This window comes from Microcaecilia unicolor, chromosome 10 (genome assembly GCF_901765095.1).
Source record: "Microcaecilia unicolor chromosome 10, aMicUni1.1, whole genome shotgun sequence".
NCBI classification, from domain to species: Eukaryota; Metazoa; Chordata; class Amphibia; order Gymnophiona; family Siphonopidae; genus Microcaecilia; species Microcaecilia unicolor.
The window spans coordinates 194,516,328-194,537,173 of record NC_044040.1 but is presented as its reverse complement, the minus strand read 5'-3'; the positions used below and the strand labels follow the sequence as shown (position 1 = coordinate 194,537,173).

General features: G+C 44.4%; 1 protein-coding gene across 4 annotated transcripts in view; it reads left to right on the top strand.

Moving 5' to 3' along the window:
• The window catches only part of GOLIM4 (golgi integral membrane protein 4), a 119,329-nt gene extending 115,637 nt beyond the window's left edge, over nucleotides 1-3,692 (top strand). For all 4 annotated transcript variants that reach the window (XM_030216652.1, XM_030216654.1, XM_030216655.1 and 1 more), the window contains one exon: nucleotides 2,943-3,692. In XM_030216652.1, coding sequence (XP_030072512.1) covers nucleotides 2,943-3,098 — 156 coding nt within the window. In that variant the 3' untranslated portion in view covers nucleotides 3,099-3,692. The remainder of the gene's footprint in view (nucleotides 1-2,942) is intronic.
• Nucleotides 3,693-20,846: the final 17,154 nt, after the last annotated feature.

The window sequence follows — 20,846 nt, the reverse complement described above, 5'->3', positions numbered from 1 at the left end:
CATCCCAGGATGCACTGGGCTGGGTGCCACCATTTTTGAGGCGGTGCTGATGGAAGAGGAGGGAGGCCACCTCCCTCCTCCAGCGAAGGTAGGAGGTGGGGAAGGGCCGCTAGACCACCAGGTGGGGGTGGGGGGGTGATTGACCCGCGGCCCACTGGGCCACCAGGGACATTTGAGGGGGTGTTGGGGGGCGGGTGACCCACTGGATCTCCAGCCCCCCATCCAAACTTGTATCGGGGGGAGGGGGGGGGGTAGGGTGACCGGAGGTCCTCTGGACCTCTAGCTCGCATTTCTCTTGGCTCGGTGGGGGGGGGGGGGTATTTGGGGTCTGGTTGACCCATGGACCTCTAATCCCTGTGTTTGACAGGTCTGGGCTTTTGACAGTCCAGCCCTGTCAAGTGCTGGAGGATTCAGGCACAGTCGCTCCCGCACTTCTACCGTATGATCAGAGAGAATAGCGTACTTAAATTTGCATGCTATTATCTCTGATCATAGGGGCGGTAAAGCCCCGCGCTGTTCCAGCGCTATTTTTAGAGTGCTATGTGGAACAGCGCAGGACTTTCGATCATCTGCTCATTTTCATTTAACAGGGTGCAGTGACATGAGACATGTCCTTGGCATTTCCTAGGTCATTGCAAGCAGTAGTCCATTCCTAGTCCCTTGATACTTACAAAACACCTTTGTGTTCACCAGCATTTGCTTCTCACATCTTTGACCTGCTAGACAAATTCTGCAGCTGCCAGAAAGATGGTTTTAAATGCTCGATACTAGTGACAAAGGATGTTTCTGTCCCATAAATTAGTATTTTGTTTTTTTTTTGCACGTTCTAGTTGCAAATAGGAGAAAGTAGTATGGAAGACAGCAAATGGGAATAGTTTAACTTAGCATTACCCAAATGATAGGGAAAAAAAAACCCTGTAGCTGTTCTACACCAAAATAGTGTTGGGGGCTAAATAAAACTGACCAGTAGGATTTCAGTCTTACAATTTTACTCCTCTTGTCTTTAAATTGAGCTGCCTCTAGGGGTCCTCTTGGTGCCTGTACTATGATAATCTGAAGATAAAAAAACAATGGAGATCAAGACCTTACTAGGCTTCAGTTTGGCTAAATTTAAAATATTTTTTTTCCTTTAAGTGTGATGATGATAATTATCAATCAGTTTTTGTTTCTGAACTTGGTGTGGCCTTCTGCTCATTACTGTGGGTTTTTTGTTTTGTTTGGGTTTTTTAAAATTTATTTTTATTTATCACCATGGAGGTGGTAGAACTTCCAGATTCATGCAGATCCTAAATGCACATAGTATAAGAAGCATCGCTGAGCTCCTTGTAGTAAATAAATCTTTATCTGATTCCTAGCCTACGTTACGCGTTACAACCAGCTTACAAAAAGTGTAATAAACGTATAGTGAATTTTGGTGGTTCACATTCTGCTTCATGACCCCTTGGCTTGTCAAGGAGTCATTTTAGCTTGTGCTTTTTAATGTTTATATTAAGCCTCCTTTTTGAGATGATTTGGCTGTATGATTTGTATTTTTCGATTATGCTCATGATATGCGCTGAATATCCGATATACCCGCATAACTTCTGGGTACCGCCAGTGCCGGGGGCATAGCCTAACATGTATTTATTTATTTGTGACATTTATATCCCGCATTATCCCAAACAAGTTTGAGTTCAGTGTGGCTTACAATAAACAGTATAGGATACATAACAAAGAATAATGCATAAGAAAGTAATTTGTTGCAAGAATCCAATTTTACAATACAATATCATAAATATACTGGGATAGCTATGGGTGTCCCACATTTAGAAAATCTGTTATGAATGAGAAATTGTACATGAAGCAAAGAGAAAGTTAATGGAGGAGTGGCCTAGTGGTTAGTGCAGTGAAACATTGAACGTTGCTACTATTGGTGATTCTACGTGGAATGTTGCTGAGTGGAGGAGTGGCCTAGTGGTTAGAGCACCGGTCTTGCAATCCAGAGGTGGCTGGTTCAAATCCCACTGCTGCTCCTTGTGATCTTGGGCAAGTCACTTAACCCTCTATTGCCTCAGGTACAAATCTAGATTGTGAGCCCTCCTGGGACAGAGAAATATCTAGAGTACCTGAATGTAACTCACCTTGAGCTACTACTGAAAAAGGTGTGAGCAAAATCTAAATAAATAAATAGCAAGATTCTAGAATCCTAAAGAGTAATAAGATTCCATGCAGAATCTGAATAGCAACATTCCATGTAGAACCCCAAAGTGGAGGAGTGGCCTAGTGGTTAGAACATTGGTTTTGTAATCCAGAGGTGGCAGGTTCAAATCCCACTGCTTCTCCTTGTGATCTTGGACAAGTCACTTAACCCTCCATTGCCTCAGGTACAAACCTAGATTGTGAGCCCTCCTGGGACAGAAAAATATCTAGAGTACCTGAATGTAACTCACCTTGAACTACTACTGAAAAAGGTGTGAGCAAAATCTAAATAAATCGATTAATGGTGATCGCCATTACGGCATAATGTAAGCCACATTGAGCCTGCAAAGAGGTGGGATACAAATGCAATAAATAAATTCAAATCGGGATCTAATTTTAGGTACTATGGTGAGCATTAAAAAAAAATGCTTAGCACATTAAATCTGGGGGTCAGTTTTGGTCCAGGAACACGTTTTGCATCCATCGACTTAAGCAGACTTCTGCTTGTAATTGTATCTTGCCTGCAATTCAACGCACTAAAATATGTAATCGAGTTCTCCAATAAAATTCACGTGTTTTTTATTTATTTTATCTTCATGCTTCAGAATCAAAAGCCATTGAAATCCTTAACACACAACCTGTCATATGTTACTAACCTCTTCTCATCACATCTGGTGGGATCAAATATTGCAGATTTTTTTTTTTTAAATAGTACTAGTCTTGTAAACGTACATGTTTTTGACCGTTCTTTCTCATCTTTCAAGGCCAATGAAAAGAATAGTGAAATAGCTGAGAAAGAGCTAGAAGCTCCCGAAAAGAATACTCCAAAGGAAGCCCAGGAAGACAATTATGAAGATGAAGAAGAGGAAGACGACGAAGGTGGTGCTATGGTGAGAACTAATCGGAAGGCTGAAATGTAATTCTCACTATTGCATTCCATGGATCAAGTTCACATAAGGATTCTCATGTGACGTCTCAAAAATTTAGCAATATGGTTACGGACCTTTCTAGGAGGATTTGATGAAAACTTAAAAAAAAATAATAATAATGTTTTATTAATTTATGTATTAGAAGTTGCGATATATCTTGTACGTCTACTATATTTTGCTATTACGGGACATTTTCTTATTTCTTTTATAGTGAGATTTTATATAGGAAAAGAGGAACGCAACAGATTGTAAAATTTGCACCATAGGTATCTTCTCCCTTTTGATAAGGGAACTTTGTGCTCATTTTGACAAGGGGGGGGAGGGGTCTGGGGTTTTTTTTGGTCAATCTCGTATCATCTTGTTTACAGTTCCATGAACAGCCTTATATTAAAGGGAAAAGTTTTATTTAAGCAAGCAGTGCCATTAAAATCTGTATCAAAAGAAAAAGTACCCGTGATAACATTTTAGAATTTATACAGTGGTATGATAAGTTTAATAGTACAACGAAGCAAACATCCACAGAAGGTGATCTCTCCACAGGAGAACCAAAGACAAACGTACAAACAGTGGATCCAATAAAAGTCCTCTCACAATGAGTGTCTTCCTGAACAAGGTCTTTATTCAAATCAATAAAAACGACCCGACACGTGACGTGTTTCGGCCGTGAAGGCCTGCGTCAGGGGTCTATTGATTTTTGATGCAAAATACCTTGTAAATCAGATGAGTCACAGCCAGTTAACTGTTAACAGAGATATCATATGCGATACGCAGCTGCACTTCTCTGTCACACGCTGTATTTCGAAAGAAAAAACGGAAAAGTTTAATAGTACGTCATATACCGCCCTTTCATTATGCTTCAAAGTTGTTTACAGGATCTATGTAGTGAGAAAAGAAGTACATCATACCTTAGTAGAGAGAGTAAAATACAGTCCAGAGCCGCAGTACGCCATACTGATCGGCTGGTGTGTGCGAAGGCAGTAAGATGAAGGAATATTGTGTACAATTCTGGTCACTGCATCTCAAAAAAGATATAGTGGAGTTAGAAAAGGTACAGAGAAGGGCGACAAAAATGATAAGGGGGATGGGATGACTTCCCCATGAGGAAAGGCTAAAGCGGCTAGGGCTCTTCAGCCTGGAGAAAAGACAGCTGAGGGGAGATATGATAGAGGTCTATAAAATAATGAGTGGAGTGGAACGGGTAGACGTGAATCGCTTGTTTACTCTTTCCAAAAATACTTAGGACTAGGGGGCACGCAATAAAGCTGAAAAGTAGTACATTTAAAACTAGAGAAAATATTTCTTCACTCAACGTGTGATTAAACTCTGGAATTCTTTACCAGAGAATGTGGTAAAAGCGGTTAGCTTAGCGGGGTTGAAAAAAAGGTTTGGACAGCTTCCTAAAGAAAAAGTCCATAGGCCGTTATTAAAATGGACTTGGGGAAAATCCACTGCTTATTTCTAGAATAAGCAGCATAAAATGTATTGTACTGTTTTGGGATCTTGCCAGGTACTTGTGACCTGGATTGGCTACTGTTGGGAACAGGGTGCTGGGCTTCATGGACCTTCGATCTGTCCCAGTATGGCAATAGTTATGCATTTACGTTATAGGCATCGGTAAATAAAAAGGTTTTTAGGCCAGATTTAAAGCATACCCCCATTTCATAATCCATGAATAGTCTACTGCGGATTGAGAGAGATCTGCAAGGACTTTGGAGAAAATTCTATTAATTGGCACCTAGACATATGCGTCACTTATTGCCGTCATAGGCACCATAAATTGATAGTTACATGTGAAAGTGAACAAAGTACTATTCTTTAAAGTAGCAGCTTGGTGCTTTTGCACATGGGGGGAGGGGACATATACGTGGGTGAACCGCAGGCATCTCCCCGTTTAGAATACTATCGAATACATACATCACTTGGTGCATGTAGGCGCACTCATTTACACCTGCTATTGATGTGACGTAAATGATTGCGCTGAAACTGAGGCATCCTATAATGGCTTCTTGTCGCACACGGGGCGTAGCTAGGTGGGACCACGGGCCCCCACAGATTTAGTCCTGGCCCCCTCTACTTTCGATTTTCCCCGACCCTTCCCCGCCACTTTCGACCCACCGCCGCAAGGTACCTTTGCTGGCGAGGATCCCCAACCCCCGCCAGCCTTAGTCTTCAGCGCCGGTCTCCGGCGCGTTCGCTGATCTGTGCTGTGAGTCCTGACGTCCAGCACGTTCCTTGCTCGGTATCATTTAAAGGAATGTGCTGGGCGCCAGGACTCAAAACACAGATCAGTGAACGCGTCGGAGAGCGGCGCTGAAGAAGACTAAGGCTGGCGGGGGTTGGGGACCCCTGCCAGCAAAGGTACCTTGCAGTGGGAGGGGGGTCGGCGGCAGGGGGAGGGTAGGCTAAAATGTGCCCCCCCCCCCCACCTTGGGCTCTGGACCTTCCTCCCGCCAAGGTCTGGCTACGCCCCTGGGCGCACAGATGATATTATAGAATTGGCACCCACTGCATGACGTCAGAGCTTGCCTGTGTGCCTCCAGTTTATAGAATTGTTTCCATTATTTACAAAAAGATGCTGCCAATCATGAGTCCTCCTGGCATATTGAAGAAAATAATGACTTTTTTTTTGTTGTTGTTGCTGTTAACTTGGTTCGTGTATAATGTTATGTTTCGCCTTTTAACATACAAGCAAAGATTAGTTTGGTACTAAGAAACTTTCAAAAGCTGTTTTTCCTGGGTAAATAACTGAAAATAACCTACTCGGTACTTGGGTAAGATTATGTGTAGAGATGAACAGCATTCTTGCTTTCACTCGGGTAATTTTCGCAAAAAGTACTTGGTCGGGAATTAGGGGTTGGAAGAGGGGCCTGCACTTCCAGTTTACGGGTCATAAACCCACGGATTCTGTATAAATTGCCCAAAGGTTGGGTGCAGATTGTAGATCTACATGCTAACTAATTTGGTGATAGTAGATGACGGCAGAGAAAGACCTCACAGTCCACCCAGTCTGCCCAACAAGATAAACTCATATGTGCTACTTTTTGTGTATACCTGACCTTGATTTGTATCTGCCATTTTCAGGGCATAGACTGTAGAAGTCTGCCCAGTGCTAGCCCCGCCTCCCACCACCGGCTCTACCACCCAATCTCCGCTAAGCTTCTGAGGATCAATTCCTTCTGAACAGGATTCCTTTATGTTTATCTCACGCATTTTTGAATTCCATTACCGTATTCATCTCCACCACCTCCCGCAGGAGGGCATTCCAAGCACTTAATTGGCAGTAACTAGCAGTTACACGTGAATCAGCCCTATGACTCTGTTCTATAACTTACACACTTAAATCATGGGAGGGGCGTGGGCAGGTCAGAGGCATTTCCAGAAATTAGGTGCAGTGTTAACACCTGCTTTTGTTCCTGCCATCAGAATAAGGCATACGGTCTTTAGATGTTTTTTTTGTTCCTCATTGCAGATTTGGCTATCAAAGAAACATGAGACCATTGTTGCTTGCCATGACCTAAAACTTCCTACACTCAATATTTATGCCTACGTACAGGTCTTGAAGTATTTCATCTATAGGGAGCCGCAATACTCTCCTTATGAAGGTCATATAATGAACATATAATAACTCTTCCTCTCTACGATTCCCTAATGTGTCTGTACACACGAACCTTATTCTACCACAACGTTACTGTATTTGTTCATACCGGAATTGGCGAACGCCTTTACGGTACTATGTAAGCCACATTGAGCCTGCAAATAGGTGGGAAAAAGTGGGATACAAATGTAATAAATAAATAAACCAGCTGGGCACGAGCATTTACACCAACCTTTGGTAGACCTCAATGCTTGCACTTAAAGTTAGGGGCAAAATGTGCACTGTTCCTTACAGAGTACCCTTTTACAGAATACTAGGTTAGCACGCGTTATTTTAGCACCTATCTTTGGGCTTCGTTTACAGAATCCAGCCCAACTGGATTAAAAAACAAACAAAAAAAATCACAACTGCTGTCTTCCATGGGGAAAAATAGGCAGGGTTACGTTGGGAACGCAACAACACAGTGGCGTACCAAGGGGGAGGGCGGTCCGTCCCGGGTGCACGCCACTGGGGGGGTGCCGTGGCGCGTGTCTGTGGGCTCCGACTTCGCTAACTTCGCTCGTTCGTTGCAGCTCCCTCTGCCCCAGAACAGGTTACTTACTGTTCCGGGGCAGAGGGAGCTGCAACGAACGAACGAAGTTAGCGAAGTCTGAGCCCACAGGCGCGCGCCGCGGCACCCCCCCCCCAGCGGCGTGCACCCGGGGTGGGTGTCATTTCACCGGGGGGGGGGGGAGGTGTCCTCTCGGGGGGGGGGGGGGGGGGGCGCATCAGCGATTTGCCCCGGGTGCCATCCAGGCTAGGAACGCCACTGCAACAACACATAGAGGGGTCCTTACTAAAGTGCGTTAGATGTTGCACTTTCTGTGGCTTATTGGGGAACGTTTACCCCCCCCTCCCCCCCCCCCCCCCCCCCCGGATTCTACAAAGGTTGACCCAATTTGTGTGCCAAAATTTGGGCGGGATCCTGAGATGCGCGTGCAACTTAATTGGTTAATGAGCCAATTAACGACTATAATTGGGGGCTAACAATTGACTAATTGGCACTAATTAGGATTTGCACACCCATCTGGCGGGGCGCTGTTCTATAACACTGGGTGCCCAAATCCTATAGCGAAGGGGGGACGGGGCGGGCAGTGTTATGGAAAACCGGGGATGTGCACCCAAATTGGGTGCCAGGAATTGCACTTGGTTTCAGCAGGCGTAAGTCCTGGTGTCCAAATTTGTACTAGTCTTTGTTTAGCTCAGAGGAAGCTTAATAGAAGAGCAGTATGTGCTGATTTTTGAGCGCTATTTACTGAATCCAGCCTTTAACACGGTAGTAGCTACTCAATGTGGAAACTCAAACGAGTGAAACCATTCTTCCTGGGGAAAATATTTTGCAACTTGATACAATCAATGGTACTAAGTCACTTAGACTACTGCAATGGAATATATGCGGGATGCAAAGAACAAACCTTAAAAGAAACTCCAGACCGCCCAAAACACGGCAGCCAGGCTTATATCCCTCCGTGAAAAACTACACTGGCTCCCAATCAAAGAACGTATTGCTTTCAAGATCTGCACCCTGGTTCATAAAATCATTTTCAGCGAAGCCCCGGGATACATGACAGACCTCATACACCTACCAACCAGAAATACATCCGAATCATCACGAACGTGTCTAAATCTCCACTACCCAAGCTGCAGAGGACTTAAATACAAATCAACTTACGCACCCAGCTTCTCCTACATATGCACACAACTGTGGAATGCACTAGCAAAAGCCTTTGAAAACAACATACAGCCACCTAAACTTCCGGAAATCACTAAAAACTAACCTGTTTCAAAAGGCTTATCATACCGACCCAACTTAAATGCCTGAACTCTGCAACACCGCAAAACTAAAGTGCGTAATGGAGGTTCCACAATTCTTACGCTTTACGATTCCTTAATGTGACCGTTTCACATGAATCTTATTTTGCCACATCATCACTTTGTATTTGTTCACACCGGAGTCAGCAAACGCCTCTGCGGTATTGTATAAGCCACATTGAGCCTGCAAATAGGTGGGAAAATGTGGGATACAAATGCAACAAATAAATAAAATAAATAAATATAACACAGTAACTCTTGGGGGCATGCCCAGCATTTTCCATTGCAGGCTGCGCATTAACAGTTGCATTAGCACGCAGTAATCGGGTTCTAGTTAGTGCAGAAGCACTTACTGCTGGATTCTATATATCGCGCCTTAAATTCTGCGCGGAAATTGAAGCGTAGTCTCCAGCAATGCGTGTAACTTAATTGGTTAGCCATCTAATCAGCGCTGTCAATTGGATGCTAACAAGCAATTATCAGCAATAGCTGGCATTAATTAAGATTTAAGCGCACAACTCGCTAAGGGCACTGTTTACTAAGGCGCAGTAGCGTTTTTAGCACATGCAAAAAATTAGCACGCACAGATGTTATACCCATATGTTCATATGGGTGTCTAGTGTTAACACGCACTAATTTTTAGCGCATGCTAAAAACATTAGCGCGCCTACAGTGCAGCTTAGTAAACAGGGCCACACAGTAACTTTTAAAAATACAGCAGAAACAGTTTGTACATTAGCTGCTACCATGTATCAGGGGCGTAGCTACGGGGGGGCCACAGGGGCCTGGGCCCCCGCACATTTCGTCCGAGCCCCTGGTTTGGCTGGCGGGGGTCCCCAACCCCCCGTCAGCCGAAGCCTTCTTCAGTGCTTGTCTCTGGCGCAGCCGCGTTCGCTGCCCTGCTCTTCTTTCTTCTTGGAGCATCAGCGTGCACAGGAGGAGCAAGAAGAAAGAAGAGCAGGGCAGCGAACGCGGCTGCGCCAGAGATCGGCGCTGAAGAAGGCTTCGGCTGGCAGGGGTTGGGGACCCCCGCCAGCCAAGGTAGTTGTTTGTGAGGGGAAGCGGCAAAGAGGTGAGGCAGGAGGCAGGGCGGCACTCAAAATGTGCCCCTAACCTCGGGCCCTGGCCCCCTCCCACCGTGAGGTCTGGCTACGCCCCTGCCATGTACTAAATCGTGCTTTAACAGCCTGTCGTGCTTTAGTTAAAGAGTCCAATGGTTTTATATTTTCAAAAGTATGCATGGTTTTTATTTTATTTTATTTTTTTCTCAGGGGAAAAAAAAAGTTTGTGTCTTTGTGATAACAGTGATTTTGAACACAGCCATACTTTTTGGTGGGATTCCACACGGCTTGACAGTGTGGTACTTTGAAAAGAAACACACCTTTCAGAGCTACCATAAAAATACAGGTGACTTCTTTTTTTTTTTTTTTTTTTTAAAGTCCTGCGACCCCTGAGGCAGGTGGCTTTCCACCAAAACACTGACCCACGTCGGGACTTGTGCCTTTGGTGCCTAATAAAGAGTTTCAACTTGAATTCTCCCTGCTCGAGAGTCTCGTGTCACCCTGTACTCTCTCTGATCCTCATTGCATCCTGTAGAGGGCACCCTCCTGCTCCCCCAGGGAAAAAAAATAGGCACCAATCTTTTCGGGGACTTTTCCTCTAGGCAATTTTTAAAACAAAAATACATGTGTGTGTGTGTTCCTTTTGAGAGCTGGAACAAAGACTACAAGCAAAAGTACCCAGAGACTGCACGCCTACCTGTATTTTGAAAATTGCCCTCGGTTTGTGTGGGGTGAATGAGCAGTGGCTTGCATGTTTCACATGTTTTACAAGGTGGCATTAGAAAAATGTAGACGGGTCACTTTTACAAATTTGGTCTGATGTTTTTATAAATATCCTCTCAAGTGGAGGCTACCCAGCGCTACCAAGATGCTCTATGGATGTAAAGGTTCACAAGCTAGAGAAACATTTTACAGGTTCGGTGCTGCAGTTTATCTGCTGCTTGTTTGAGGTGTTCATGAATGTTAAACTTACTGTGAGCAAGGTTACCATGGAGTGTACATTTAAGAATTTTTTTTTGGGAGTAAATGATGAGGCCCTGTGAAGTCACAAATTGATTCTGTAGTATACATTTTTTGGGGTAATTTTTATAAAGGCTTTTTGCAGCATATATGCCTTTAAATGTGTATAAAAAGTCTTATAAAACCTACACCCTCACCCCGCATTCAAATGTACATGGTGTCTGGAAAAAACGGGACCCCCTAACATTTTTCCAAATAACCCAAAAACATCCTACTGCAGCAGAAAATTCTGCCTGAAATTCGAGACACTTCTGAGTAATTTTATTTTTGAACAGGATGGAGCTCCAGTGCATCGAGCTTGCAAAACAGTTGAGCTCTTAATTTATGAAACTCCAGACTTCATTGAGCCAACAGCTCAGTGGCATCGAAGACTTTGTGAATGTGTCAATTATGAATTAACTAAGAAAAAAATATATACTAATGCATTTTAAAAGGTTATATTCACAATTGCACAGTATTTTGAAAATATGTAAGGGAGTCTCGTTTTTTCCAGACACACTGAGTAGATGGGTACTTGTACTTGACCTGGGTATAAGCATATTGGAAGGAGGGGGGGTTGGGCAAAACAGGCAGAATTGCAGTGTACATGCACAGATTATAAAATACCTACATGTTTACTTCATCTGTATACATTTCTACCAGCTCTTGTACCAGTATAAGTGTGCCTGGTCACGCTTCAGCCAGGATTTTGGCAGGTTTTTTGCTGCAGGACATGTGAGATGCCTAAGTCTGTTTATAAACAAACAAAAACCTCAACCTGTTAATAAAATAGCCCTTTTTCTGTTTAACTTGTCTTATGAACCATATTTAAAACATTGTGATACACAGAGAAAATTTTTCTTTGTGGTGATTTCTGTTCACTTTATTGTGTGCTTTGATCGATTTAAAAATCAGTCTGTGATAGATTTCTTACTATTGCTAATAAAAAGTTTATTTTCACAGACTAATATTTTATAGGAATTTTTTTCCATTGTTTGGGTCATGTTGGATCTATGCATAAGTTTTTACATAATCTAGCTCTGATATGCAAATCTGTTTTTATATCTTTGTAAAATGTATAATATGTATATAAACTCCAGAATAAAAAAAATTATTTTGGTAAATTAGTTTATTTTTAATGTCATAATTATGGTATTTAATTGTTGGAGGCCTACTTATAACTTGGTTGCACACAAATAAACTAGTATTTGGGTAACAAATCCTTTTGACGTGTTGTCCGTTGTTTTATTGTCTTTCAATATGTGGAATGTTGACAATAGTTATACAAAAGAGAGCGGTGTTGTAGGATCATTATCACAGGTAATAAATTATCTGCGTCCAAGATTCCCAAAACAGAACTATCTACACACAAACTGCTCAGTACTCGGTCTAGGGGCCGGGAACCTTGGCTTAGAACCTATACAGTTACTTCCGAAAGAAAGGAATGCGACTGGAAAAGCAAGCTGGAATATATATTAGTTTATTATAGATAAGAAAAAAATAGATAATGTATGCAAAATATATAGAACTCTGGCAAAGCTTTGGCTGAATACAAAATTACTGGCTGATAAAAATTACAATCATACGTCACTACTAAGCACTAATTCTTACTGGTTACCAGATAAAGTTACACCACTGATTGGTCAGGTTACACTATGTTACCAGATAGTACAGTTATTAGCAGCTTATCTCCTGATCACGGTATGACTATACCCAGTCCTTTGCTCAGGTAATTACCACTGACTAGCCCCAGACTAATAGGAAATAAATCACCGTGTCTCTCACCCGGCTGACCTTTGTGGTAGTCTCCGAGAGTTGTACGGGATACTTCGCAGACTCAAGCTGAGATTGCTGCAAGTCTTAGTCAGAGCTGGGTCCGGAACTCTTCAGCAGACAGGGAGGGCACAGGTCACTCTACAGGTAGCTGAACCACACGGTACTTTCCTCCAGATACACAGTTCATCAGTTGGTGGACCTTATTAGGTCTCACTGGTCTTCTTTCCACCTCCACCTTCTTCCAAGGCTTCCGACTAACTTTTCTTGTTCCCGCTCTTCCCAGTACCTCTTGGTCCGGTGACTGCAGGAACCCAATCTGGATCTGTTTCGGCTCACTGCATGGCAAGAAGCGTCCGTTGTTCTTGACCTTCAAGTTGTTACATTTTGGTATGCATTTTCTGTTTCTCACCCGCCTTGCTGGAGCCAGCCTCTCAGGGAGATAAAGGGGGCTGGTTTGCCCACAGCATGTCCTTGGTGTTACAAGACTGTTAGTGATTTTCCAGAAAGCTGAATTAGCTAAATCGCTGTTATGCAGGTCAGAGTTTACAGCCTCCATTTTGATGTCATAGGATTATACAGGCCAAGACCAACAAGGTGAGACACGCAGGGAAATACTCCTACGGTGTGCAGACGTGACAACTCTCCTAAAAATGGACCAAATTTCATTGAATTTGGCTTGCAGGAAGAAAATAATGTTTTGGACAGATTTGAAAGCTAGAAACATCTGGTCAGTATTTTCAAAGAAGCAAGCTTCCAAAAATATCCCCATTGCTTTATCTGGGAAATGTTGACTACCATTTCATTGCAACCCCCCCCCCCCCCTCCCCCCCTTCTTTCCAGCAGTTTGGCCCAAAGCAATAACAGGCAGAAAGGGAAAGTACTGAAGCAGCTAAGAATGGATGGCTTTCAAAAGTAGACAGTTGCATGGAGACAGAAATCTAACCTGTCTGCACTGAAATCTTACTCATCCCCACAAGAATTTAGTGGCACTTAAACAATTCTGGTCGGCTCTGTCTCTGGGTTCGAGCTGCAACACTGCAGACAAAGAAGGAATGGAAGTTGGAGCTTGAAACACTCTGGTGCACACCTGTAAGACTCGTCTGATTTTGCTGGCACTATGTGCCGAGAGGTCACCACATGCATGCTTCAGTAGGTCAAGCAACCTCTGATGATCATGCTTGTGTCAGAGCTGAGGCCTGTGTATCAACCCTGGAGCAGAGAGAATTAATGGAAAACTTTCCACATCTATGCTGTTAGCAAGGAGGAAGAGGAGGCAGCACTCACAAGAACTTGGTACTTAGTAGGTGAGAAGCTGGTGCAAGCGCAGCTTACACTTCCACAGGCACTGCTTCCATCCCTATGGGAACTCTGCAGGAACCGCTTCCTTCCCTTTGACCCCCATTCCTGTGCAAGTCTCTATTTCAAAGTAACCTCTTCATGTACTTCTATATCAGAAAGCCCATACCCACACAGTCTCCTACTCCCCCCACCCCCCCAAACCAGCATACACTTTTGCATCCCCACAACTATGCTGTTTTCTACCTCGCCAGCTCCACACTCCCAATATACATTTTCCTCACCTGCTTGTCAGCTGCCCACACATTCCACCTACCTGTCTTCTAATACACACCAACAATCCACCATATATACATACACACACTCACCCATGCATATCATTTGCAGCTCCGTGAATATCCACCCCCTCCCCCTCCATTCCTCCCCAAAACACAAATACCCTTCCACGCATCTATGTTGGAAAGCCTTCTTAAAGCCATGCCCCTCTGCATTTTTTCCCTGCCTTTATTTTATTTTGAAAACTTTTCCACTTCTCTATAACCATCGTGATGGCGAGCACCTAGGTGGCTTGGAACACAGAGGGACCAGTGCAGCTGTGTGCTTCCGCCATAAGTGTAATACTTTAGCATACACAAAGCCATGGCTATGCAAATTTTATGCACGCTGAACTTGTGTGCAAATTCGGGGTGGAGAAACCTGCTGGATGCATGCGCATCAAGGTTTTGTAGTAAGCGCAGCTGCTTATGTGCAGGTCAGAACAAAACCAGACGTTTTGCTCACATCATTGCCAGTTCTGTGTGTATATATGAGCCTCATAAAAATTTTGTGAGGATGATATGCACAGAATAGGTGTCGTTCAGGCTTATTTTCGAAAGAGAAGGGCGCCCATCTTTTGACACAAATTGGGAGATGGGCGTCCTTCTCCCAGGGTCGCCCAAATCGGCATAATCGAAAGCCAATTTTGGGCGCCCTCAACTGCTTTCCGTCATGGGGACGACCAAAGTTCATGGGGGCGTGTCGGAAGCATAGCAAAGGCGGGACTGGGACGTGCTTAACACATGGGCATCATCGGCCGATAATGGAAAAAAGAAGGGCGTCCCTGACGAACACTTGGCCGACTTTACCTGGTCCATTTTTTTCTTGCGACCAAGCCTCAAAAAGATGCCTGAACTGACCAGATGACCACCGGAGGGAATCACCTCCCCTTACTCCCCCAGTGGTCACTAACCCCCTCCCACCCTAAAAAAAAACCCCCTTTAAAATATTTTTTGCCAGCCTCAAATGTCATACCTAGCTCCCTGACAGCAGTTTGCAGGTCCATGGAGCAGTTTTAGGGACTATGGCAGTGCACTTCAGGCAGGCGGACCCAGGCCCATCCCCCCTACCTGTTACACTTGTGCTGGTAAATGTGAGCATTTCAAAACCCATCAGAAACCCACTGTACCCACATGTAGATGCCCCCCTTCACCCCTTAGGGCTATGTTAGTGTTGTACAGTTGTGGGGAGTGGGTTTTGGGAGGCTCAGCACGCAAGGTAAGGGAGCTATGCACCTGGGAGCAATTTGTGAAGTCCACTGCAGTTCCCCCTAGGGTGCCCGGTTGGTGTTCTGGCATGTGAGGGGGACCAGTGCACTATGAATGCTGGCTCCTCCCATGACCAAAGGGCTTGGATTTGGTTGTTTCTGAGATGGGCGTCCTCGGTTTCCATTATCGCTGAAAACCGGGGACGACCATCTCTAAGGTCAACTTAAATGGTGAGATTTGGGCGTCCCCAACCGTATTATCGAAACGAAAGATGGACGCCCGTCTGGTTTCGATAATACGGATTTTCCCCACCGATTCGCCAGGACGCCCTGCGAGGACGTCCTCAGGAAAACTTGGGCGCCCCGTTCGATTATGCCCCTCAATGTGTACCAATACTTTCATTTTTCTTCCAACATGCGCACAAGTTCTGTTACGTACTGTCAGCCTTTCAAACTTGCACTCGCTTCTGGCTGCAGAAGAAGCTAAAACTGGCAGATCTTAAAACCTGGCATTAAATCCTCTCCACCAACCCTTCTACACGTCTACAGACACAAAAGATTTTCTCACGTCCACTTGGCAAAGGCCACTGCTACCTGGTTTTGTTGCCTGTAATGGGGAAACGAGGGAGCTTTTTCCCCCCTCTTTATTATGGATATGTTATTTGAACCGCTTTACTGTTCAAGTAGTATTGCTTGTTTTTGTTTGGAAAATTCATAAATAAAAGTTTTGAAAAATGCAATTTTCCATGTTGCATGTCATAAGTACATAAGTAGTGCCATACTGGGAAAGACCAAAGGTCCATCTAGCCCAGCATCCTGTCACCGACAGTGGCCAATCCAGGTCAAGGGCACCTGGCAGCTTCCCAAACGTACAAACATTCTATACAATCAAGCCATTGTGACATCACTAATGAGGTTGGCTCTTATTGGTGGAATGAGCCACTATGACATCACAATAGGTTAAATCACTGCTCTATGTAATAAAAGTGAGCCAAGTAGAGGACATAAGTACATAAGTAGTGCCATACTGGGAAAAGACCAAGGGTCCATCGAGCCCAGCATCCTGTCACCGACAGTGGCCAATCCAGGTCAAGGGCACCTGGCACGCTCCCCAAACGTAAAAACATTCCAGACAAGTTATACCTAAAAATGCGGAATTTTTCCAAGTCCATTTAATAGCGGTCTATGGACTTGTCCTTTAGGAATCTATCTAACCCCTTTTTAAACTCCGTCAAGCTAACCGCCCATACCACGTTCTCCGGCAACGAATTCCAGAGTCTAATTACACGTAGGGTGAAGAAAAATTTTCTCCGATTCGTTTTAAATTTACCACACTGTAGCTTCAACTCATGCCCTCTAGTCCTAGTATTTTTGGATAGCGTGAACAGTCGCTTCACATCCACCCGATCCATTCCACTCATTATTTTATACACTTCTATCATATCTCCCCTCAGCCGTCTCTTCTCCAAGCTGAAAAGCCCTAGCCTTCTCAGCCTCTCTTCATAGGAAAGTCGTCCCATCCCCACTATCATTTTCGTCGCCCTTCGCTGTACCTTTTCCAATTCTACTATATCTTTTTTGAGATACGGAGACCAGTACTGAACACAATACTCCAGGTGCGGTCGCACCATGGAGCGATACAACGGCATTATAACATCCGCACACCTGGACTCCATACCCTTCCTAATAACACCCAACATTCTATTCGCTTTCCTAGCCGCAGCAGCACACTGAGCAGAAGGTTTCAGCGTATCATCGACGACGACACCCAGATCCCTTTCTTGATCCGTAACTCCTAACGCGGAACCTTGTCAATTTTGTCCATTTTGTTTCCTGTGTTGGAAAGTGTGCTTTGCACAAATAAGTCATACTCTTTGCACAGTGAAATGGGAAATAGTATGCATTCTTCGGAAAGAGTGATTCCTGTTTGTGCATAGTTCATACTCTTTCTGAAGAGTTCTCTGCCAAGTCTGGATGGACCGTGCAGGTCTTTTTCTGCCGTCATCTACTATGTTACTATGTATGTTACTAAGTCACTCCCATTTCGCTTCTCCATTTCTTTCTCACAACCTTCCTTCAGCCCCTACCCTTTCTTCCTTTTCTAAAATCACAGAAGAGGAATCCACATCTTCTCCAAACTCACTGCCTGTTTCTCTGATCACATTCCTATCCATCTACTCAGCTCATTCTCTCTCTTCTAGCTGTCTTCTAGCTATCCTCAGTTTATCACTTTCCACTTCAAATGTTCCTGATGCCTTCAAACATGCTGTGGTTATGCCACTCCTCAGAAAACCTTCAATGAATTCTACCTGCCCCTTCCAACTATTATCCTAGCTTCCTTCCACATCCAAGCTACTTGAATGTGCTTTTCACCACTGCTGTCTTGACTTTATTTTGTCTCAAGCTATTTATGAACCACTGCAATCCAGCTTTCACCTGCTACATACTACAGAAATAGCCCTGGTTAAAGTCTCCAGTAATCTGTTTTGGCCAGATCTAGGGGCTTTGACTCAATCCTCAGCTTTTTCCTGGTCTAGCTGCAGTTTTTTACACTGTTGATCACATCTGCTCCTTGATAATGTCCTCGCTTGGATGTTCCTCCACTACTATCAAACTATCGGCTTTGGGGCTGTATTGGGACCTCTTCTCATTTCTCTGTATATTTGATCCCTTAATGTTCTGATCTCCTCCCATGATTATCGGTATCTTCTTCACACAGATGACTCCCAGATCTACCTCCTCGAACCAGAAATTTCACCAGAAGTCCAGGTCCAAGTCTCCAACAGGCTGCTAAAACCTAACGCCACCAACATTTGCCCTTTTTCTTCTGAACACACTATGAAAAACCTTATCCACACTTGTCATCTCCTGCTTAGACTACTGCAACTTCCTTTTCAAAGGTCTCCCACTAAACCATCTCTCTCCCCTTCAATCAATTCAAAATTCTGCTGTATGACTTATCTTCCATCAGTATCACTACACTCGCTTCTTCTTTTGTCACTTTATTGTCTCGCTACCCCTACTGATTTACAAGTGCATTCATTCTGCAGCTCCTCAATATCTCTTCCATCTTATCTCTCCCTACACTTCTCTGGGGAGCTGGTAAGTCACTCTCATCTGTACCCTTCTCCTCCACCTACAACTCCAGACTCCGTTCTTTCCACTTTGCTGTGCTGTATACCTGGAATAGACTTCCTGAGTCAGTACATCATGCTCTGACTCTATTCAAATCCAGGCTAAAAGCTCACCTTTTTGAAGCTGCTTTTATTTTATTTATTTACAACATTTATATCCCACAATATTCCCGCCCATGGGCAGGCTCAATGTGGCGTACAATAGTTAATAAACAAACCATAACACAATAGCAAAGTACAGTGGACAGGGTCACAGGAGGGGGAAAGAGAAGTCTGATGAGGGAATGGAAGAGAGGGTGGGTGACTGGGTACCACAAAGTGAGCCGTGGGCTAAAAGGCTGCAGCTCCTGCAGGACTCGTGGTAAACGCTCTGCCAAAAAAGGAAGGTCTTGAGACGTTTCTTAAAGGTCGGGTGATCTGAAGTGATTTTGATCTCCCGAGGCAGCCCGTTCCACAGTTGAGTGCTGAGACAAGGAAAAGAGGAGCCATAGATGGCCTTATATTTGAGGCCATGAGAAGCAGGGTAATGGAGAGTGTGGTACGAGCGGGCCGATCTCTTAACTGCTTATTTATTTGTTCAGTACCCATGTTGTTTGAATCATTCCCTAATCCCTTCTTTGTCCGGTTTTGAATAGATCAAAAGCTCTGTCTCCTATCTGCCCGCTATGCTCTGCAGATCAGTTTCTCCTTGCTGTACCTGCTCTTCAAGATATACTCTTGGCTACTCATCAGAAAATGTCTTCTGTTGCTGGACCTGTTCTCTGGAATACTTTTCCTGTTGAGCTATGGTGACTCCAGTCCTATGTAGAATTCAAAATTGTCCACCATATGTACTTTTTTAGAAGATTGTATGGCCCCATTGTTTATTTGCTAAACGTCCCCTTTGCTTCCCTTCTGGGATCCTGTGATTGCAATGCTTAGCCTGCTCTCCCTCCCTATCCTCCTCTGTCTCCCTTTTGCCCCTCCCTCTTTTATTTTTTTGCTCCTCTGCTTATACTTTTGCTTTTCCTATAGATATTTTTATTGTACCCCGCGCTTTCCCACTCATGGTATGCTCAATGCGGCTTAGGTACTTATTTGTACCTGGGGCAATGGAGGGTTAAGTGACTTGCCCAGAGTCACAAGGAGCTGCCTGTGCCTGGCCCTTGCAGATCATCAATGTGGCCGCGCAGGCTTCTGCTTCTGTGAGTCTGACGTCCTGCACGTACGTGCAGGATGTCAGACTCACAGAAACAGAAGCCTGCGCAGCCTTCTACATGGAATGTTGCTAGTGGAATAGCAACATTCCATATAGAATCTCTAATAGTATCTATTTTATTTTTGTTACATTTGTACCCTGCGCTTTCCCACTAATGGCAGGCTTACATGGGGCAATGGAGGGTTAAGTGACTTGCCCAGAGTCACAAGGAGCTGCCTGAAGTGGGAATTGGACTCAGTTCCTTTGTTCTCCAGGACCAAAGTCCACCACCCTAACCACTAGGCCACTCCTCCACTGTTGCTACTATTTGAGATTCTACATGGAATGTTGCTATTCCACTAGAAGTCGGCCCTTGCAGATCACCAATGTGGCCACGCAGGCTTCTGCTTCTGTGAGTCTGACGTCCTGCACGTACGTGCAGGACATCAGACTCACAGAAGCAGAAGCCTGCGCAGCCTTCTACATGGAATGTTGCTAGTGGAATAGCAACATTCCATGTAGAATCTCCAATAGTATCTATTTTATTTGTACCCTGCGCTTTCCCACTCATGGCAGGCTCAATGCGGCTTACATGGGGCAATGGAGGGTTAAGTGACTTGCCCAGAGTCACAAGGAGCTGCCTGTGCCTGAAGTGGGAATCAAACCCAGTTCCCCAGGACCAAAGTCCACCACTCTAACCACTAGGCCACTCCTCCACTCCTTTGTATTTCCTTTCTCACTTTGGGCTCTTTGTTTACGATTATTGTGAACCACTGTGATGGCATACACCCTACTGCGGTATATCAAATAAAGGAAACTTGACTGTCTCTTAAGTGTTTGTGTACAATGCTGTATAGGCCTAGTAATGGTATAGAAATGATAAGCAGTAATAGTGTGGCGGGAAGGGGCTCATGGAATTGATATACCACTTTTCTGTGGGTATAACCAAAGTGGTTTACATATGTAGGTATTTTCTCTGTCCATAGTGGACTCGCATTCTAAGTTTTGTACCTGAGGCAGTGGAGGGTTAAGCGACTTGCCCATGCTCATAAACAGCTGAAGTGGCAATTAAACCAAGTTCCCCTGGTTCTCAGGCCACTGCACAAACCACTAGGCTACTTCCTCCTGTTACACTACAGCAGGGCTGTTTTTGAGGGGGTACTGATTACCGGCACCTTTTCCATTGTCTGCTAAAATTGATCCATGGTGCTCAAGTTTTAATGAAAGAGCTCAGGCTCTACACACCAATTCTGCCTTGTCATAGATTCTGTGACTGGTTGCAGGGGGCCTGGCTATTGTGGGGTGGGTTCCTCAGTGATTACCCCGCC